Here is a 19400-nt window from a genome sequence, read left to right as displayed (position 1 = left end):
AAACCAAATACAGATATTTTCATTGGAAGCATCTTCTTTAACTATCTGAAAAACTACCTTCCAGGCTGATATTTCTCTTTGTTTTTCCTAAAAACATTTCCCAGAAAGTTTCCTAGAAGTGTTCTTCAAAAGCTAGAATTCTATTTAGCCATTTTAAGACAGCAGAATGACATTAGCTTTCTTTTATTAGTACTCGAGAAAGCTTTCTGAGCCTCAAAACAGATCTGTTTTATTGACATTAAATGGTGCAGATTACCTACTGCTTGGAATAAGAGGAGGAGAGTTTCACTAATTTAATGTAGAAATAATGAAGATTTAAACTTCAATTGGAATACATGTACTATCCTCTATTCAGTTCTTAACATATATTTAAGTACAAAAAAGGCAACGTGTATGTAACTTCATAGTTGAGATTCACATGCACAAAAGCTAGGAGATTTGAAGTTGTGTCTGCAGAACGACCATCTCGCAGTAAGGTTTTATTTGCAGGTATACTTCCACAAGGTGAAACCAGCAGCATGTAAAGAGAATCAAAAAGAACACCCAAGGCAGTGGGAATACAGTAACTAGACAGCCTATAAATTTAGTGACTTTTGTGGGCTGAAATAGCCTACCCTAGCATTATATACATAATGCTCCTATTTTAATAGAGAGTCATTTAATACATTTTGCCTCTTTAAATATCTGTTACTATTCTGGATTGATACTAACCATTTACTGATCACCAATAACAGCAATATCCCTTTAAGTAGAGTCAGGGATGAGTGTTAAACCAACCTACAAGCACTGCTACTACCACTGCTTTCAACTGGGACCATGTTTTTTCTTTTATTTCTTTTTTATTGCAACCTTGCCATCTTCCTACTTCAAACATGAGCCCATTTCAGTGTGAGGGAAGCGAACAAATTATGGGAGACATTACCACCCTATTATCAACAGAGGCAGCTGCAAGTGAGCGACGAGCCTGTTAGCCAACATCACAGCCTGAGAAGTACCTTCATGGTCACTCTGTCAATCTCCATACCACCACACCAAGTCATATTAGATATAAAATAGATAACATATTTCAGTGTATTTTTATACTTCATTGTGTGTTGTTGTATCTCCTGCGAGTATAGCATCAGCTTCATCTGACACATCGTTTCTTAGGGGACTATATCCTGCCCTGATTCCCAGGGGAATGTTCTTGATGATCCAATCTGACTAGTGCCTCTGTCTCTACTCAGAATACATTAAAATAACACGAAAATATTACCAACAGTCTGCGAGCAAGGTAATAATAACTCATTAAAGTAATTTCTAACCTTCCACATGAACATTTTCTTTATCATTACATGATTTTCTAACACATGACACATTAACATAAAATGAAATGTTATGAGAATAGGGATAGTAGGCATGACAAAGTATTTTAAATGGTGATGATTTGCTTTGAGGTGTTAAGTCAATTTGTAATTGTCCCATAGCTATTACAGCAAAAACTGGAACTTCATAATTGGTTTTGAAAATCTATTTTTAACACAGAAGGTTTGTTTTTTAAAATGTACGCAACCTATTTGATGTTCATTTCTCATAAAGCCTGTCCAGAATGTCACTGGATTTATGGTAAGGTAAATTAGGCCTTTCAAAACTCAATTTTGCAACATATTAATCCTCTTGCTGTGTACTGGGGCTCCCTTAACGCTGACAGTGTCACTGCCAGGAAAAGAGACACACTGGCTAGAAGGAGCCAGTCCTGCTTCAATCTACTTAGAAACTTTTGAGGGTTTTTAATTCCATGCTCTGATCCTTTTATGATCTCACTTCTACATGTTATTTAAAAAATGACAGCAAGTACACTAATGTTTTGCCTTGCATTAATTCAACTACGTGTTTTTCTGGGTTGCCTTTAAACTGTATTGATGAAAATGTGAATCCCCATAGTTAAGTTACTATATTTTGATAAAAAATGCATATTTAATAAAATTCAGATGAACAGTTAGAAACCAAGAGAAAAGTAGCAATCAAAACAAAACAATTAAACCAGATTGGATTGCAATAAAATTATACTTGGACAACACCTGCTATCAGTTTTAAGTATAATGCCAGCAAAGAAGAATATATTATTTCTAAAGAAATAATTTTGAATGGAAACTGGCAAAAAGTGAAGTAGGGAATTAAAAAGAAAACAGGAATATTCCATGTTTTTCTCCAGTGGTATCTATTTTTATGGTTCTGTTTAAGTAGCTGCAATTCAAACTGTGGCAATATTCTAAATTGTGCCAGTACTAATGTTGAAATTACTAGTGACTGGCTACACTATTGATTCAGGATAATGGTGTGCCTCTAGCTGAGACTGAGAAAAATCAACTAGGAACATATAATCTGGTAATTTTCTAGTTTGTAGAAGGTCAGTTACAGAGATAACGTGGCCACCTAATAGCCTAGGTTTAGATGTGATATTTATCTGAGAGAGTTACGAATGCCATCAGAACACACAGGCGGTAAGTCATGAACATGTTGACAAGTTATCCCCTAGCAAGCAAAGATTGATGTCCTATCTGCAGCTCAGCTATTATATTCATGGATGCTGTTCATAAAACAGGAGTATTAAAGACGGGCAAAATGGGCTGTCAGTCTAATGCTGATGACATTAACAAGGTATTTTTATTTCAAAGCTTCATATCTCATCAGCCATGATCTCAGTAACAACAGGATTGCTCAGAGGCAATTAGCCACCCATGTTGTATAAATGAACACTGAGAGAGTGCTGATTTCTGTTATAACATTTATCTTTACTTCAAAGAAAAGACAAACAATTCAAAGTAGTATCCTCTTGTCTCTTTGCTCGTGAATATAAATTTTTTAACAAAAATCAGCCACAAAAAGTAACATGGACATACATATTTAACTGCTATCACCAAACAAATACCCCTCACTCCCAACTGGCAAAAGAATTGCATCTCAGAGCTCTGGTGTTACCAGAAGGCAGCATTTCACAGCAGTGATATTTTATCCACTGTATTTTTCTCTATCAAATGTGATTAAACAATGATGACAACTTCTCAAGGTATCTTAAACAAGTATAAAAACCTTCTACAAAGTAAAGACCACTGTAAGTGGATTAAGTAGCTTCTCATATCAGGTTCCTGCTGTTCAGTAAAGAACTGTTCGTAGCTCCTTGAACTCCTATTCCAACAAAACCAGAATGTTATAGGGTGATGAGTACTAGAGGAAGGGGAGTTTTTATAAGAGATTCATACAGAGATGAAAATAAAATATGAGGAGTATTTCATTTCTCTGCAATGTTTTTAGTGAAAACAGATTCTTCTTTGGGCTACAGAACTGATGGATAGGGGAAAAGCAGTTGATGTAATCCACTTGGACTTGTGCAAAGCGTTCGACACTGTCCCGCACGACATCCTTGTCTCTAAACTGGAAAGACATCAATTTGATGGATGGACCATTTGGTGGATAAAGAATTGGCTGGATGGCTGCACACAGCTGTGGAAAACGGCTCAATGTCCAGTTGGAGACCAGTAACGAGTGGTGTCCCTCAGGGATTGGTGTTGGACCGATCATGTTCAACATCTTTGTCTGTGACATGGACAGTGGGATTGAGTGCGCCCTCAGCAAGTTTGCCGATGACACCAAGCTATGTGGTTTGGTTGATATGCTGGAGGGAAGGGATGCCATCCAGAGGGACCTTGACACGCTTGAGAGGTGGGCCAATGCCAACCTTATGAAGTTTAACCAAGCCAAGTGTAAGGTCCTACATGTGGGTCGGGGCAATCCCAGGCACAGCTACAGGTTGGGCAGAGAAGAGATTCAGAGGAGCCCTGCGGAGAAGAACTTGGGGGTGTTGGTTGATGAGAAGCTCAACATGAGCCAGCCTCAGTGTGCGCTCGCAGCCCAGAAAGCCAACCACATCCTGGGCTGCCTCAAAAGAAGCGTGACCAGCAGGTCGAAGGAGGTGATCCTGCCCCTCTACTCTGCTCTCGTGAGACCTCACTTGGAGTATTGTATACAGTTCTGGTGTCCTCAACATTAGAAGGACATGGAACTGTTGGAACAAGTCCAGAGGAGGCCACAAGAATAAGGCGTCTAGAGCACCTCCTGTATGACGACAGGCTGAGAAAGTTGGGGCTGTTCAGCCTGGAGAAGAGAAGGCTGCGTGGAGACTTCATAGCAGCCTTCCAGTATGTGAAGGGCGCCTACAAGGATGCAGGACAGGGACTTTTCATCAGGGTCTGTAGTGATAGGACAAGGGGTAATGGGTTCAAACTTAAACAGGGGAATTTCAGGTCAGATATAAGGAAGAAGTTCTTTACTGTGAGGGTGGTGAGGTACTGGAACACGTTGCCCAAAGAAATGGTGAATGCTCCATGGCAGTGTTCAACGCCAGGTTGGACACAGCTTTGAGCAACACGATCTAGTGCAAGGTGTCCCTGCCCATAGCAGGGGGGTTGGAACTAGAAGATCTTAAGGTCCTTTCCAACCCTAAGCATTCTATGATTCTATGACTCCACAATCTTGAAGAGTCCTATAAATGCATTAAGGAATTTTCTTCTTTATATAGCCACAAGCTTACTCATAATTTAGTAATCTGACAAACTGTTCAAATCACCTGTCTCTGCTGAAGGCATTATCAGATCTTTCTGACATGTTTCGCACTCCTGCTATAGCCATATAGCAACTATTCATAAGAACTTATTTAATTTCTCACACGTGCACATGCCTCCACCCACACATGAAATACATAAGGGACTTATTAGACAAAGTCATGAATACAGTCCATCTTTGCCCTTATCAGATTTATTCTGAGAAGATGGAATTCCCATTGTATAAGCTTCATTTTTTAATTCATCGGCTTCTACTCTTTAGCCATCAACACCGCCCTCTGGACTGAGGCTGGATTTTCAGAGGAGCAGGAAATGGCACCTGGGAACCTAATTCCTACAGGAATATAACTCATAGGACCATAGCAAAATTTAGGTTGGAAGAGACCTCTGGACGTCACTTGCTCCAGCCCCTGGCTTAAAACAGGGCCATCTCATATCATGTTAAATCCCACCTAGATGGTTTTTTTATTTTAAAGATTCTTGGATTCCTATATAAATGATGGATTTATGCAGAACAACAACATAAGAATTATTATACTGGATTCTATTCTGTTTCAATTTTTATCAATAGTATATTTGTTTAAATCTACTGGCTTCAGTCAAGGTATTCCAAAGTTATACTCGTATGTTTGGAAAACAGAACCAGACCTATTTAAAAAAGAAAAATAATTCTGAATCATATTTTTCATATCAGAAGAGTAGTGATAAGCAATCATTCTATGGACTATGGGTTCTTTGCAAACCTATATTTATATTTCTTGTGCTGTGTTTTTAGAAACATACATGTATGTATATGTACAATATATTCAAAGAATGTTGCACTTCAAGGATAATAGTTTAACATTTCAATAATGTAGAAGTATACCAAATATTACTTAGCTCTGAAATCAAAGCTAGATGTCATTCTATAGAAAATCGTTTGTATTTACATGTAAATACATGAAAACAGGCTACAATTCAAACAATGTGGTGACCTTTGGGCAAACTCTTAGGTGTCCAAGGTCTTTATCTAATTTGTAGAGGCATTTAGATTAAGATGGAAAAATAATGTTTAGAACTAAGCTCTATACTAAAGATGATGGAATGGCTTTATTGAGCCAGTTTGGCAACAGAAACAAAAGGAGAGAAGTATCTCCACTAAAGTATCTCCCTGTGGTCTCTAAAGAAAAGATAGGGATGCTGTGAGGCACACTCCTGCAAGGACACATACAAAAGAGGACAACTGATCTTTTGTTGCTGTCCCAGACTTCTATCAGAGTAGTTCTGTGATAGCTGAGACAGTAGTTGGCCATCTCATAAGATTCACACTGGGTTTCACAAGAAAGAGAGAGAGAACTGCTTATTCTGTAAATATGTGCACCAAAAAATTCTGAATGTAGCTTTCACACTATAGCTAGCAACTTTCTGAGATTCCTTGGTACATGAAAGCTGCAATGTGATTTTTAAATTGACAGGTTGTTTGAGCCATTGACCTCAGCTTTGACACTAACAGAGGCAAAGTGCTATCAGCTCACATTTAGCACTGTACAACACTTAATGAAGAGCTCCTTCTATCTCAGGATTTCTTTTCCTTGAGAACAGTATAATGTCTTTATAGCATGGTGGTAAGTAACATACACTTGCTGTGATCATTCTGTCACTGCTTCATCAGCCTACTAAAAATGATTTAAAATGATTTAAAATGATTTGTGGTTACATTTCATACTCTAGTACTTTTCATGCAGAATATGACTAAATCATAGTAGATTACCAAGTCAATATATTTATATTGACAGAACCTGAAGAAATATTGATTTTACACCTTCTCCTATTTATTTATTTATTTATTATGAAAATTCTACCCAGTTCCACTGAGTAGACAGATTCAAGGGGAGAGATTTTGCAGGGAACAATGGCAGTAGATATCAGAAAAGATGCTTACTGTTTTCATTAGTTATGGTGTCAAGGACAAAGGGGAGCCCAAACAGAAGGCAGACCTACTCTGGCTAAATAGAGCAGGATGGCATAAAGGAAAGCATAAGACGGTAAAACTGTCCATATTTCAATCTATTTATTGCCATTAAACATGCTTTGATTATCGTTATTGCAAAGGTTCCAACTGAGGCTGACTAGAAATAAATAAGTTAATTTAACGAGTAATAGAATGTTTCCCAAACTCTACAAACAAAGGCTGCAATTCCATTTAGAGGACTCTTGTGACATAAGCCATGTCAGCAAAGCTCAAGTGATTTGTCAATGTCATCAGAACCCAGATGTGGAATTGCAACTTTATATTTATGGGTATTTCAGGGATTTATAACCAAAAACCTGTGGTACCCCTGAAATCCACAAGATGCTCTGAGATGTTACAAAGTAAATCATTATTGCATTAAACTTCTAAAAGGTAGCAGTGTTGCTGGAAAGCAATAAAAGTAGAACTCTGTGAGTATTGTTTAGAAAAATGTTTTTAGCATAAAGATACCTGCAGGAATGTTAAAACCCAGTTTCTCATTCATGCTGGTTGCACCACCCTGAGTGGCAGATGACTTGATGCCTGCAGTAAGAGGCAAGAAGTTCAGAGATACTCCTGGTGCCAACTTAATAAAAACATATTTCAACTGAAGAACGCAGTTTATTTCTTGTCGCTAGCTGTTGGAGTGAGCTAGTTCTCCTTGGAGGCCAGTGGCTTCATGTTCAGAAATGCTGAACTCATGAATCAGCTTACAGAATTACAGGTGCCCAGAAACTTTATCTTGAACCTTAGAGTCATGGAAAAGTTTAAAGACCTTCCAGAGCTAGATAGGTTCTAGAAACCCCCCTGCCAAAACGCCAAACAAACAACAAACCAAACAGAGTTCTTATTTTCCACTTTCACATGGAGAAACATGAGGAGTGATTTGCCAAGTTGGCATAATTATTGAGAAGGCATTTCCTTACAATCTGTGAGTTATACCTCTGGAAGAGAGTGCCTCCATTAAAGACCATTCAAAATACGATAGAATCTAACAAACCTGACCTCCTAATGTAAAATAAAACCTGCTTGATGAGGTTAGTTCTCATTATATCCCACATTTCCCTCTCAGCCAAGCTGTTTGCTCCAGCAAAACCACTGTTTAGTCATGTTAATATACCAGTCCCAGGGAAGTATGGGAAGCTTTGCCATGGGAGTCTTGTTCTCCCCTGTTTGAATAAAGGAACTACGTTTCCAGGAGACTATATTACAACACTGAGTGCATTTTTTAGTTAAGGGATGAATTTTGAAACATTTTACTACAAGGACACTAAAATCAAAACATTACATGTACTGTTGCCTAGGTAGTAACAACTTGATAAAAACCTCAATCAAAGAAAGAAGCTAGAAAAACACTGAAGAGAATATAAAAATTCCCATTATAAAAATTCTGTCAGGACAATAACACTGCATCTGGCTCAACGCTAGAATCAACAGAAGATACATATGTTGAGTAGTATTACCAACATTACTGCATAGGGCTTTCTGGCAAGGAGACAATAAAGAACTTTTCCTGTGGCAAATACGTACTTTGAAAACACATGAAAAGTGTGATATAGATAAAATACAGACATTTCCCCCAAATGAAACACAGACCAAATCAAAGCCTCTCCAGTCCAGTATCCTATTTCCTATATATGGGAAGGAAAATGAAATGACTCCATGAAGAAAGAGACCACAGTATTTAAGGACTAGAATCAGCTGTGTATCTAGACTGTTATGACTCCCAGATCTCCCATCTGGACTACACTCAGGAAAATCTGTTCTCTGAGGAGAATAAATGACCAATTTATTACTTATGGGGTGACAGAGCAAAACTAAGATATCTCAGAAGCTAACAGAAGAACTATGGATATTCTGAGGTTCATGTTGCTTTGAGTCACAGCAGAAAGAAATAGCATGCAACAAGAACCTAAGCTCACATACCGATACACAGGTTAAGTGCCTAACTGCGCTGAGATTTCAACTGCTGAGACAACTTGCACTATAGAGGAAAAAAAGCTGTGGTCCTTTCTTTCCCTGGTATCGAGGGAGAACTGTACAATGCCATGCTATCACTGGACTGCACCTGAGCTCCATACCAAAAGCATCTGACACCTCAGTGGAACTGAGGAAAATAATACATCTTTATAAACAGCAATACAGGAACTGTATTAAGATTACCCCAAATACACTGAAGCTTGCTGTATCCAGTCACATTATCTCAACAGACTTAGAATGACAAAAGGGAGTTGATCTTTTGGAGACCTGTTTTCTTTCCTTCTTTATTTTCTTCCCAATGGGATTTAGCATTTTCCATATAATTTTTCCCCTTGGAGTAAGGAATCTCACATCTGATCCAAGACCAGCCTGACAGGATGTTCCTGAACTCCTTATACTGCTGGTGAATGTTAGCAGTTTGGAATAGAGTCTGATGTGGCTTATATCAGCCTTTCCATTCAGGATGTTCTGTATAATTACTAAAGTCAACATTTTATCCCTTCTACAGAAAAACAGCAGTTATGACTGTACCAGGGAAAAGGATATAATTTAAAGACGAAGGGTTAGGAAAGACCAGGCAGTGCTTAAAGCCCAATTATTTAGTTGCAATAGTCTTCCTTCAGCTATACTAGGAAAGAACAAAAGTAGGATTATTAAAAAAAAAAAGTCCTTATTTCAAAATGCCTAAAATCTGAAGAAATGAGAATAATTACAGCCTGAGATAAACACAGCAGACACATGAAAAGCTGCTTCCTGCTAAGGCAAAGCTTGGTTGGTGTCTACCATATTGCCCACCTGTGCCCTTCCCACTATTATTTTATCTTCAGGATCTGAAAACAAAGCAGGCAAGAATAGAAGCTTAGTGGCACAGCTGATACACAGAGCAGAGGTATACACAGGTATACACAGGTATGCACAAGGACTTGAAGAACATTACAGTCACTGTTACTGGTTCAAATTTAGTCTTGTTTGTCATTTACGAACAACAGAGTGACAAGCGTGCTCTAAAAGGTGTGTGAATAATATGATCTAATATGTTTCCCTCTATTTCTGTTCTTTTTGATTCACAAAGCACCAAAGCAACGAGTAATAACCTTCCTATTTTCAGTCAGATTTAAAAACATACTGAAAACTTCTTGGTTTAAGTGATATATTAACGATGGAAGACTAAGCTTATGTTGAATATTTTCTTGAAGCAGGACACAATTCTGAAGCTTAAATTTGGTAACACTCTGCTTGTTATCCCCCTCACAGCTACAAGACTGAGCCCAGCAATTCTATTTATAAAGTCTCTTTGGTAATGTCTCCAGTAAATTAGTGACTAATGGAGCTCCTTACAGCTACTACGTACTGGATATTAGAGCGTTCAGGATGCAATAGTGCAACACAGAACTACATGTATGAAGGTTACAATGAGTGACAGAACTTTTGGATTAGATTCGTTTTGGCTTATATTGAATAATTTTTTAAAACAGGCATAGACATAACATCCTCTTTTTTCCTTAGAGCTTGTGCCAAAAAAAATAGTAAGTTTGCAAATGGATATTAAGCAATGCCAGATATTTTCTGGGTTTGTTTTAACAAATTAACCCTTTGTGTTCTTTTCTGATGTCCAAATAATTGTATTGGAAGCAGATGTTCTAACAGAATTGACATGATCAGAAGACATTATGCTCACTTATTAACATACTGTTTAATATTCACTACAACCTGTTTTAAAGAACAACAATGTGTTAACATTTAAGCCAGGAGGGATTTCTGTACACTATATAGTACTTGATGCAGCTTGTTTATGCAACAGTCTGACAGATACAATTAATCTCATGAAAACTACCAGAGTACAGCATAATGGCATATTATTTTTGAAGTAATAGAACACACTTTCCCTTTGAAAATCAGAACTTAATTAAATCATATAACTTCAGGATGCAGAGAAAAGCTCTAAAAGAATGATGCTCATTCTGACGGACAGTTAAATGAAAAAATGGTAGACTTTATACAGAGAGAATAATATGATGCTCTCCAAACAAGAGAAAGAAGTAAGAAATACCTCCAACAAACGCATCTCCAGCTCCATTGGTATCCACAATTTCACTCTGATCACTCACCAACACAGGGAAAGTAGTCACTTCATTTTCTGCAGTGGAAGAGAATAAAACATGAGTTACTTGGAAATATGACTTTGAAAAGGAAAACAAACAGCGAAAATCAAAGCAATTCAAAACCGGAGGTCTGACCTTTAACATGACAATTTGGATAAAAATAGATTTGGTTTATAATTCTGTCTGTATTTACTGCATAGGGATAAGGGAACATACTTGATCAAGCTATTTGTTGTGGACATTTTCATTAATTGCTTCCAGCCTCATTTCTTTTATCTCCTATTATTAAGGGCAAGAGGAAAAAAATGAGAAGGAAAAACGCAAAACATATGGACAAGACTAAGAAAAACCCATCCTGCTGAAAAAGCTTCTTATTAGTTGCAGAGAGGTGATGTAGTCTCCAGAATGGCCAGTCCAAGCCTCCAAAAGTTCAACAGAAATTGCTGCATTGTAGAAACGAAAATGCACGTGAACTAACTAAAATAAAGCTGTGAAATAAAAAGCAAGAACTAGTGTAAATCAAAGTGCTCTCAAATGACATCTTTAAAAAACCCCCACATATGTAAGAAGCTTTGCAGCTTGCCATCTGACTAGATTTGGTTTCAAGATTTCAATGACTTCATCCTCTTCCTTAGCATTTCTTTTTAAATATTTCCTTCTCTGCAGCTCCCTGCCCTCTACTGGCACTCGTTAAACCTATTGCAATAGGTGGATACTCGGCATCTTCACCTCCAGTTCACTGCCACGCCACAGTTCAACATAATTACACCACTTAGGTATGATAACTTTAGAGTTCTAGGGTTATAAATTTAATATATGCCACTAATTAATCAGCTATGGCTTTCCAGGTGGTAATGTCATAATGACGTGATAAAAATATAATTACCACCTTGTCACAATACCTTGTTAAAGTGTAAATTACCCCTGTAACAGAGCCAATGGAAGTTCTGCCTCTGGTAGTCAGTATGCATTAAACTGTCTCAGAGCAAACAGATTGTCCTTTGGCAGACAGCAGGAATTAAAAAAAGGGGAGGGGGAAGAAAAGCCTGTCAACCAGTGAAAATGAAAACCATCAGAGCTGTTTTCTTTTAATTTTGGTAAAAATAGAAATAAAATGGGAAATAGATTCTCCAGTAGCTGAAAGCTGGAGACGAGTAGTTTCTTCACTGTCCAGCAACAGAGCAGATCATAAAAATCACTCTTATACTGACGTACACAGTAGCAAACAAGGAAACCTAGTTTGGGAGGCATATAAAGAATTCACAGTCTCAAATCAGGCAAGTCTGTGTATGCTGCAGTGGTACCAGAAGGATCCTGGTTTCTGTGAAATGCAGTGTATCAGCTCTACTGCTCTTCACCATCTGCTACTAAGTGAACCAGGCAGATATAATGATGCTGCCTCCAGAGGGAACTGTTGGCTGGCCCACCAGGAGGGGAGGGGAACATTAGCAACAACCATCCATGAGAGGCAAAGGAAAAAGCGTAATGAAAAACATAAGATGAATATTCCAATTAAAGTACAGGCTTCAGTCAGTTCTCAGTGCATCCTACTCTCTATACTGTTAAGAAAGCTATTTAGAAACGTGCTTCAATGCTGTGTTGAGCTCTTATGATAGTCTTCAAGAGCAATGTTTTTTAGTAATTTTAACAGGATTAATTTGAATTGGAAATCAAGAAAGAGAGGTCTTACTTTAAACTCTGCCAGATGAGCAGAGTGTATTCATCCATTTCATAAGAAGGTATATACGATTTGTTCTAGATAATACTAAAACAATGAACAAAATGATAACTCTGTTGAAGACATATTGTAATAAACTAACCTGCTTCCTTCCCAAGTGTGCATGGGCACACACAGATGTTCTACGTTAAATACACAGCAGACACTAGCATATGCATACAAATGTGTGTGTTTGGGCACAGAGAGTGAATAAAGCACAGACATTATATTTCGAATGCTGCAAATGGGGATTGGCATCAAGTAAGACTCTATTTAAGCAAACTAACAGAAATGAGTTCTCACCATCATTTTTCTCCCTTCTTTTCTTCCTCTGTCTTGATTCCTTCCCTCGGCTCCCTCTAGTACTTGCAGGTAAGTACTACACTATGAGCTCTTATTCTGTTGTTTCTGCAGGAGATGTAATAAGTCTAAAACCCCAAACACATCAAGGAATTCAGCTCCCCCTCCTCCCCAATCACAGTTTTGCATCTCTACCTGGGTCATATATTCTGTTTCTGTAACTTCACATATTTTCAAGAGGAGCAATAATCTCATATTTTGAAGTACTGAAGTTTCAGAAGAAGCCAGCATGGCTTTGGAACGCATACTACATTATAAAGATATTACCATCTGCACACGTCCAATAGGCAAATGATCTTTCTATGACCTTAGAAGAACTTCTACTAGCACAGTAGAGTCTAGTAAACTATTGTTAATAATAACACATATTAAAAGATACAACAACATAATAGAGGTGGTTGGTTTTTTTTTTCCCTCCACAATAAATGAAGTCAGTTAGAATTAAAGCTGCCACTAGATTACCTTGCTATGTCTGTGTAATAGCATAAAAATAGTTAACACACCTTACCGATCTGTGTTTTCTAACAACTAGGCATAGCAGGGTGAATTAAGATGAAGCAGAAGTCTCCATTCTGAATATCCTTGCTTTCGTGACTTTAATGTTGCTTTAACTTCATTTTTGTGTATGATCTATTATATTATAAAACTCCCAAATCCATCATAGTGAACACAGAGACACCTTGGCTAAGTGCACTGGTCATCAGTGGCCTTGCTTTTCAAAGTCAGTTCTAATTTCGTTTATCATTCTGAGAGCTTATGAAATAAAGAATAATTACGTAAGTGTTTTGAAGTCCAAGTGCTGCTCCTCTGGGCATAAAATCCAGTGTTCTATTTTTAAGCAACAAATACCTTCTATGATAAACACCCTGGGATACAAGACATTCCACTTTGATATAATTTCCTGGAAGCCCAGAATTGTGAGTGCAAGTTGCAACAAGGTGTCTATAATTAGGGAAGTTTTAGTAACAAGCATTAATGAAATCTAAAATTTTGGGACTCTGATTCAACTCTCAATGATTTTACATTAGAGAAGAACTCAACTCTTTTAGAATTACAAAGAAATAATCAAAACCAAACATTAATGGGATGATGTCACAGGCTGAAGACAATATTCACAAATAAATCAGAAGGAATCAGCTTACTGGTAAATTTAGTCACTGTTAACCTGTTGCATTATGCACGTAGAAATGTGAAATCTATATTTTCCTCAAGCAAAAATATGCACTAGTATATCTAGCTTAAGATATTTTTGTGGGTAAAACAGTCTGGAGAGATAATTGGACAGCAATATTAACTGAGAAAACAGTGCTCTTTCCATTCTAATACATTTTATCTCCCAAATGAACACACGCCTGTTTCATGATGTTAACTGAAACAATCGAACTCTGATGATAGCTGCATATACTACAGGTCTGTCTTTAAACCAAATTAGAATCACAGACTACAAGTCTACTCTTAGTACAGTAATAAACACCAGCAAGCAATCATTACATCCAATTAGGCTGAGTACTTTCCTTAACTGGGTCATTTACCAGTCTCTCTTGCTCTTGAAAGTAGATTAAATGTGTAAACTTACATTTAATTACCTGTAACAGAATTCTTATGGGCAACATGTTGGACGGTCCTTAGTTTTGTATTAAAATAAAATAAAAGGAAGAAGGGAGCCCTAAAATATATACAAAAACGTGTAGCTATTTCCTCAGATAATCTTTTGATCTGTGGGCTGGTAGTGATAGGACAGATGCTTAAAAGATGGAGACACGTTCATGTTTCTTTTGTGAGCTTTAACTTGTGAGCTTTGTGAAACAGAGTTCTGTCCCATCTCCTCCCCACCTCCATCCTCTCTAATCTTCTTCAGATCAGGGGCCAAAAACAGATAAAAAGAAAGGGGAGGGTGGGGGGGAAAGACAGGAAGAACTTAACAGAACATAGAAACCTGAACTCAAAACCTATAAATTTCTCTGGGCAGCTGTAAGGTAAGAAGTAATAAGAAAAGTATTTGAAAGAAGCCCATGTCAGTCAGGATGATTCTGAGCTCTTCTCTCCAGAAAGCAAAACCCAGAAGCCTATAGGCTCTAAGTCTCTGTACCTCTTCATCACATTAATACATCTTTAAAAATCATTGGTATAACAACACTTTTCCTGGTTTTTTTTTCTAGGTAAAAAATGCCATTTTGCTGTACTTCACACAAAGATACCACACTTGATAATGTATATCAAATACATACTGTAACTCTCCCACCATATCAGCACAGCACTGTCTAAAGTTGCAAGGCAATGGGGAGCAGGGCAGTGCACGCTGAACTCCTTGTTAGAAATCCTTAAGACTTCCAGTGATCATATATTTCAAACCTGGCAGTGCTGATTCAACCTGTCATTTCTAAGCAAACAGAATGAGATTCTGCATTTTCAGGCTGTGACTCTCAGATAGCTGTACTGGATGAACACTCCAGCCCCCCGGCACTTTCTGTGTGCATGTTAAGTTTGCCTTGTTTTGCATGCCAACATCTCCTCTCTCCTCCATCCAGTTCTGTGCATTTTTTGGCCTGGTGCTGTAGCTGTGGAGGGCTTGTCAGAAAAATAAGGAATTTCTTTGTGGAAGTCAATGGAGCTAAATAGCATAACAAGTGAGATGCAAGTCAGCCACATGCTTCTGAATCTTTCTAACCAAATATTTTAATAATACACAACAAATGATGCAGTATTCTAATGAATTCAACATGTAGCCAAGAAAACCTTATAATTAGTGATATAGAAGTTAAGCCCTTATTGCTACAATAAACAATGCTACCCTAAACAAGTTACAGAGTAGTTGCCATTTAGAAGGCATTTATAAGTCTATGGTATGATACAATTAATACAAATACTAATTTATTTCCATAATAAAAGACCCAAGTAGTGCAATCAGGCTAAAATAGCAAAAGTAAGTCCATATAGCTGTGTTGGCCAGGTTGCTAACTACTGTCCCTCAGAGGCAGATAGTTCAATTTCAGTAGAAACTGAGAAGGAATACGATGCCAAAGACTTCGAATCTTCTGTGGCTCTACTCATGGTCCTATAGGTATCTGTATGGGAAATGACAGTGTGCAGACCCCGTTTTCCTTCTCTCCTAGGAGGTAAAGCTAATCCAAAGATGTTCAGTGAGACTTGCCTTCCATTTATAGCTCCCTTCAGACATACACATTGTCCCATTATCTAGTCAAGAGTATTTTTATTCAGAAGTCATATTCATAGCGTTTCACTAAAGTGTGATTCATGGGATTAGAGTTAAATAGGGGAAAAAAGGTTCCTCCAAAGGAACTTGTACACTCATACACATCAACTATTAGCAATGATGTAAAATTAAATCCTATTTTTGCACCCAGTGTATATTCTCTGAACCTATGTCTGGTTCTGTCTGCATGGCTGTTAATTCAACACAACTCCTTTGAAATAACTCTTGATTTATACCAGCATGAGATTAGACTCAGAGCTCTGTATTAAGTTACAAGTGTAAAAAATCTAACAGCATCAACTAATGACTCATGAATAGCTTCTATAGGCCCAAATGTGTTTTGTTTACTTTATAAAAGGTGTGGGAACCACTTCAACATCAGCATTTTCTATATCATTACTGCCAGTTCCATGAGTTCAAGTTCTACTTTATTTCTCATATTAAATAATTATTTGTTTGCACAAGTAAACAAACCACTATGGCCATATGTAAAAGACGGGGATGCAAGAGGTCAACAGAAAACATTAGTTTTGCTTTGGTTTGGTGCTAATATAACATTTAAAAAACTACAAATATATATATGTGTACATATATAGCAAAACTGCCCTAAAGAACAAGCTGCTGAATTTTTCTGGCATGTGTCACAATGTTTAAGGCTTAGAATGGCAATGAACTCTGTTGAAAAAGCCTTTCTGAGCACACGAGAGTATTGCCATTTGCCCGCTAGGCACAGTTTTCAGAGGGAGCTGAAACTACGCCCACTGAACTGCCAGAAAATGCACTCCTCTAGCTCGGCATGGCTACTGGAGACATAAGGTAGTGTTCAGAGCTAAATCCTTTTCCTGTGATCACTGTCCGGACCAGGAAAGAGGTTGAAGACTCAGAAAAGGAAAAGGGTGTGAAGGCACAGGCACCAAAATTAAGGAAAGCTTATGCAGATGTTTCATTGATACAACACAATGACTGTCTTGGAATTACTATGAAGAGCTCAGATCAAAATCAGAAGACAGAAAAGATGGGTTACAATAAACAAAACCCATGAACTGTACAATCCTAGTCTCTATCAAAAGCATGCTCTACTGCAGTGAGCCTGGCCACACCAGTGAAAGCACAGGGTGATACAAAACCAGATCTGGACTTGGATGTTAATAAATATTATCATCTCTTCCTGCACTGTAAATCCTACGTGTCCTGGTTTGGCCACTGTGTCTTATTTGGTCCTTCTGTATAACACCCCCCACCGACAAAAAACCTATTATTTTTGGAGCTGTATATGGGAATAGGAAATGCAAAGAAATCTGTTCCTATCCATAAATAGGTAGGTCAAGAACTGAAAACACACAAGTGATGACAGGTGGAATGTCAGTGTCTGATGTAAAGAACGTATCACATATGAACGTTCAAGTGACACAGACACATATGTTCTAGTTCATGCATGCTCTTCAACCTTTTGAACATGGGTATGGGGACTGTGCAAAAATGAAGCATCTTTCAGCTCAGAAAGCAAACCCTGCACACTAGTAGGAATGCATGTATGTCTGTACTTCATTTCGTGGAATTCTACAGATATATTTTAAACCACTGCATAGCTGGACCATCAGAACACTGTCCTATGGGAGAATTTTCTGACAACTATCAACCTATAATTAGGTCAAAGCAATCCCTATCCAGAAGCTTGAGAGCATTGGCTAAAAAAAAAAAAAGAGAAAAACACATTATAATTTTTGAGCAGGACAGAAAACTCTATTAAGGCCTCAGATTTTTTATACGTTAAGCATATTGCCCTAGTGGGGCAAACAAACCTGTCAAAACTTGCCAGCTTTCTTACCTATACCTCAGTTTCAGAGTGGTGAACACAGAAATCACATCATTTAAATAAATGCCATGTTACATGACAGCTTTTTTTATGCTACATGATAATCTGAGAAGCATGGGTTGTCAGTGGAGGCAGAAATGGGCCCAAGGCACTTCTATTTTACTTGAGCATCAGTAAGACTGAAAAGAGAAGGAGTGAGCATTAGGTCACTACAGAGCAGTTCCGAAGGAGCTTTTTCTTCTGGGAGAATTTATATTTAGTTTCATAAATAAAATCAGTCCATTGGAATGAAAGAGACAGCCTTCCCCAGAAACATTACTAAAAATAAGTTAATGTGCATATATATATATATTTCTCCTTAAAAAAGATAGTTAATTGGATACTAGCTGGACATTGCTGAGGTAGTTATGCCATAGGAATTCTACAGCATTGCCTTTAAATATTCAAACTACACATAGAAATTTTAATTTTTCATCCTTAACTCTGAACTCAGCTGTAGAACTTTTACAATTATCTTTTTCTTCACATGCTGTATTTGTAAATTCTGTATTACCTTTAATTAAGATCTCCCCAGACTACTTATTTATTTTTGAAGAATGAAACATGCTTGCTAAATGAATTTTCTCAGGGTTTTGCAGGTTCTAAATCTATTAGAAGATGTCACTGCAGTGGAGGCTGAAATTTGTTCTAGTCTCAATGGGAAAATATTCTGCTCTTAAAATGTCAGTTAAAAACAGAGCAACTCCACTGTTTTTACTGGAATTCTTTAAGCGTTATGCCAATCTAGAAAGAGAATTTGGCCCAAAATGAAGGAGTTTATTTTTCCCCTGCCTTAGTTGCAAGTAATTTCATAGATAACTAAATACCCCAAACCATGATCTCTGTAGGATCACTTAATCAGTTTAAAAGTATTATCTAACCATTGCTGTAAGCAGGATGGTCAGTCTACCACCTTTCAAAATAGTACCACATACATTTTAACATAAATTATGCAACCCTGAATTTATACAATTATTGACTACAATAATGAATTAAATTCATGTGGCATTTGGATACGGTTATTATAACAGCAGTTTTGACAAACAGTTTCCAGCAAGAGTTCTTGAATAGTATGTTTGTGTAACAAGCACTTTAAAGCATGGCAGTAGCATATAGGCACTCATAAAGGTAACACAACAGGCTTTACAGTGCATACACTGTCATTTAAAGTGAACCCCAATGCTCTAAAACCAGGCTGCTTGACAAACCCGAAATAACTAACCTAGCAGACAAATTAAAGATCTCCAGCCTCTATCTCTGCAGAACCATGCCAAACTCCTACCATTGCCCGTCACTCTGTTACTTTTCTTCAAAGTTTTATTTCTGCAGTATTAAATTGCTGAATCATTCAGTTTTAAGTTATTTCAACCCAAGAACCAAACACATTGATCTTCTTCATAAAGCAGTAAAACATTCAAAAATTAATTAAACTTTAGTTGGCATGCAGAGCCAAGTTCAACTTGTGATCTTTTAAACCTAATTTGTATTCTCATATTGTCAAGATAATCAGCAAGATATGTGTCAGAAGAAAAATGTAAAAAAAGGTTTCCTGCTCTGAAGAGTTTCCAATCTGAAAAGCGA

General features: G+C 37.4%; 1 protein-coding gene across 6 annotated transcripts in view; it reads right to left on the bottom strand.

Moving 5' to 3' along the window:
* ADK (adenosine kinase) overlaps positions 1 to 19400 on the bottom strand; it is a 297485-nt gene that overhangs the window by 9084 nt on the left and 269001 nt on the right. For all 6 annotated transcript variants that reach the window (XM_030488972.1, XM_030488969.1, XM_030488966.1 and 3 more), the window contains one exon: positions 10622 to 10708. In XM_030488972.1, the coding sequence (XP_030344832.1) occupies positions 10622 to 10708 (87 nt within the window). The remainder of the gene's footprint in view (positions 1 to 10621; positions 10709 to 19400) is intronic.

This window comes from Strigops habroptila, chromosome 5, assembly GCF_004027225.2.
Source record: "Strigops habroptila isolate Jane chromosome 5, bStrHab1.2.pri, whole genome shotgun sequence".
NCBI lineage: Eukaryota > Metazoa > Chordata > Aves > Psittaciformes > Psittacidae > Strigops > Strigops habroptila.
Note: the sequence above shows the minus strand (reverse complement) of the source record. Positions and strands in the feature narration are given on the sequence as shown.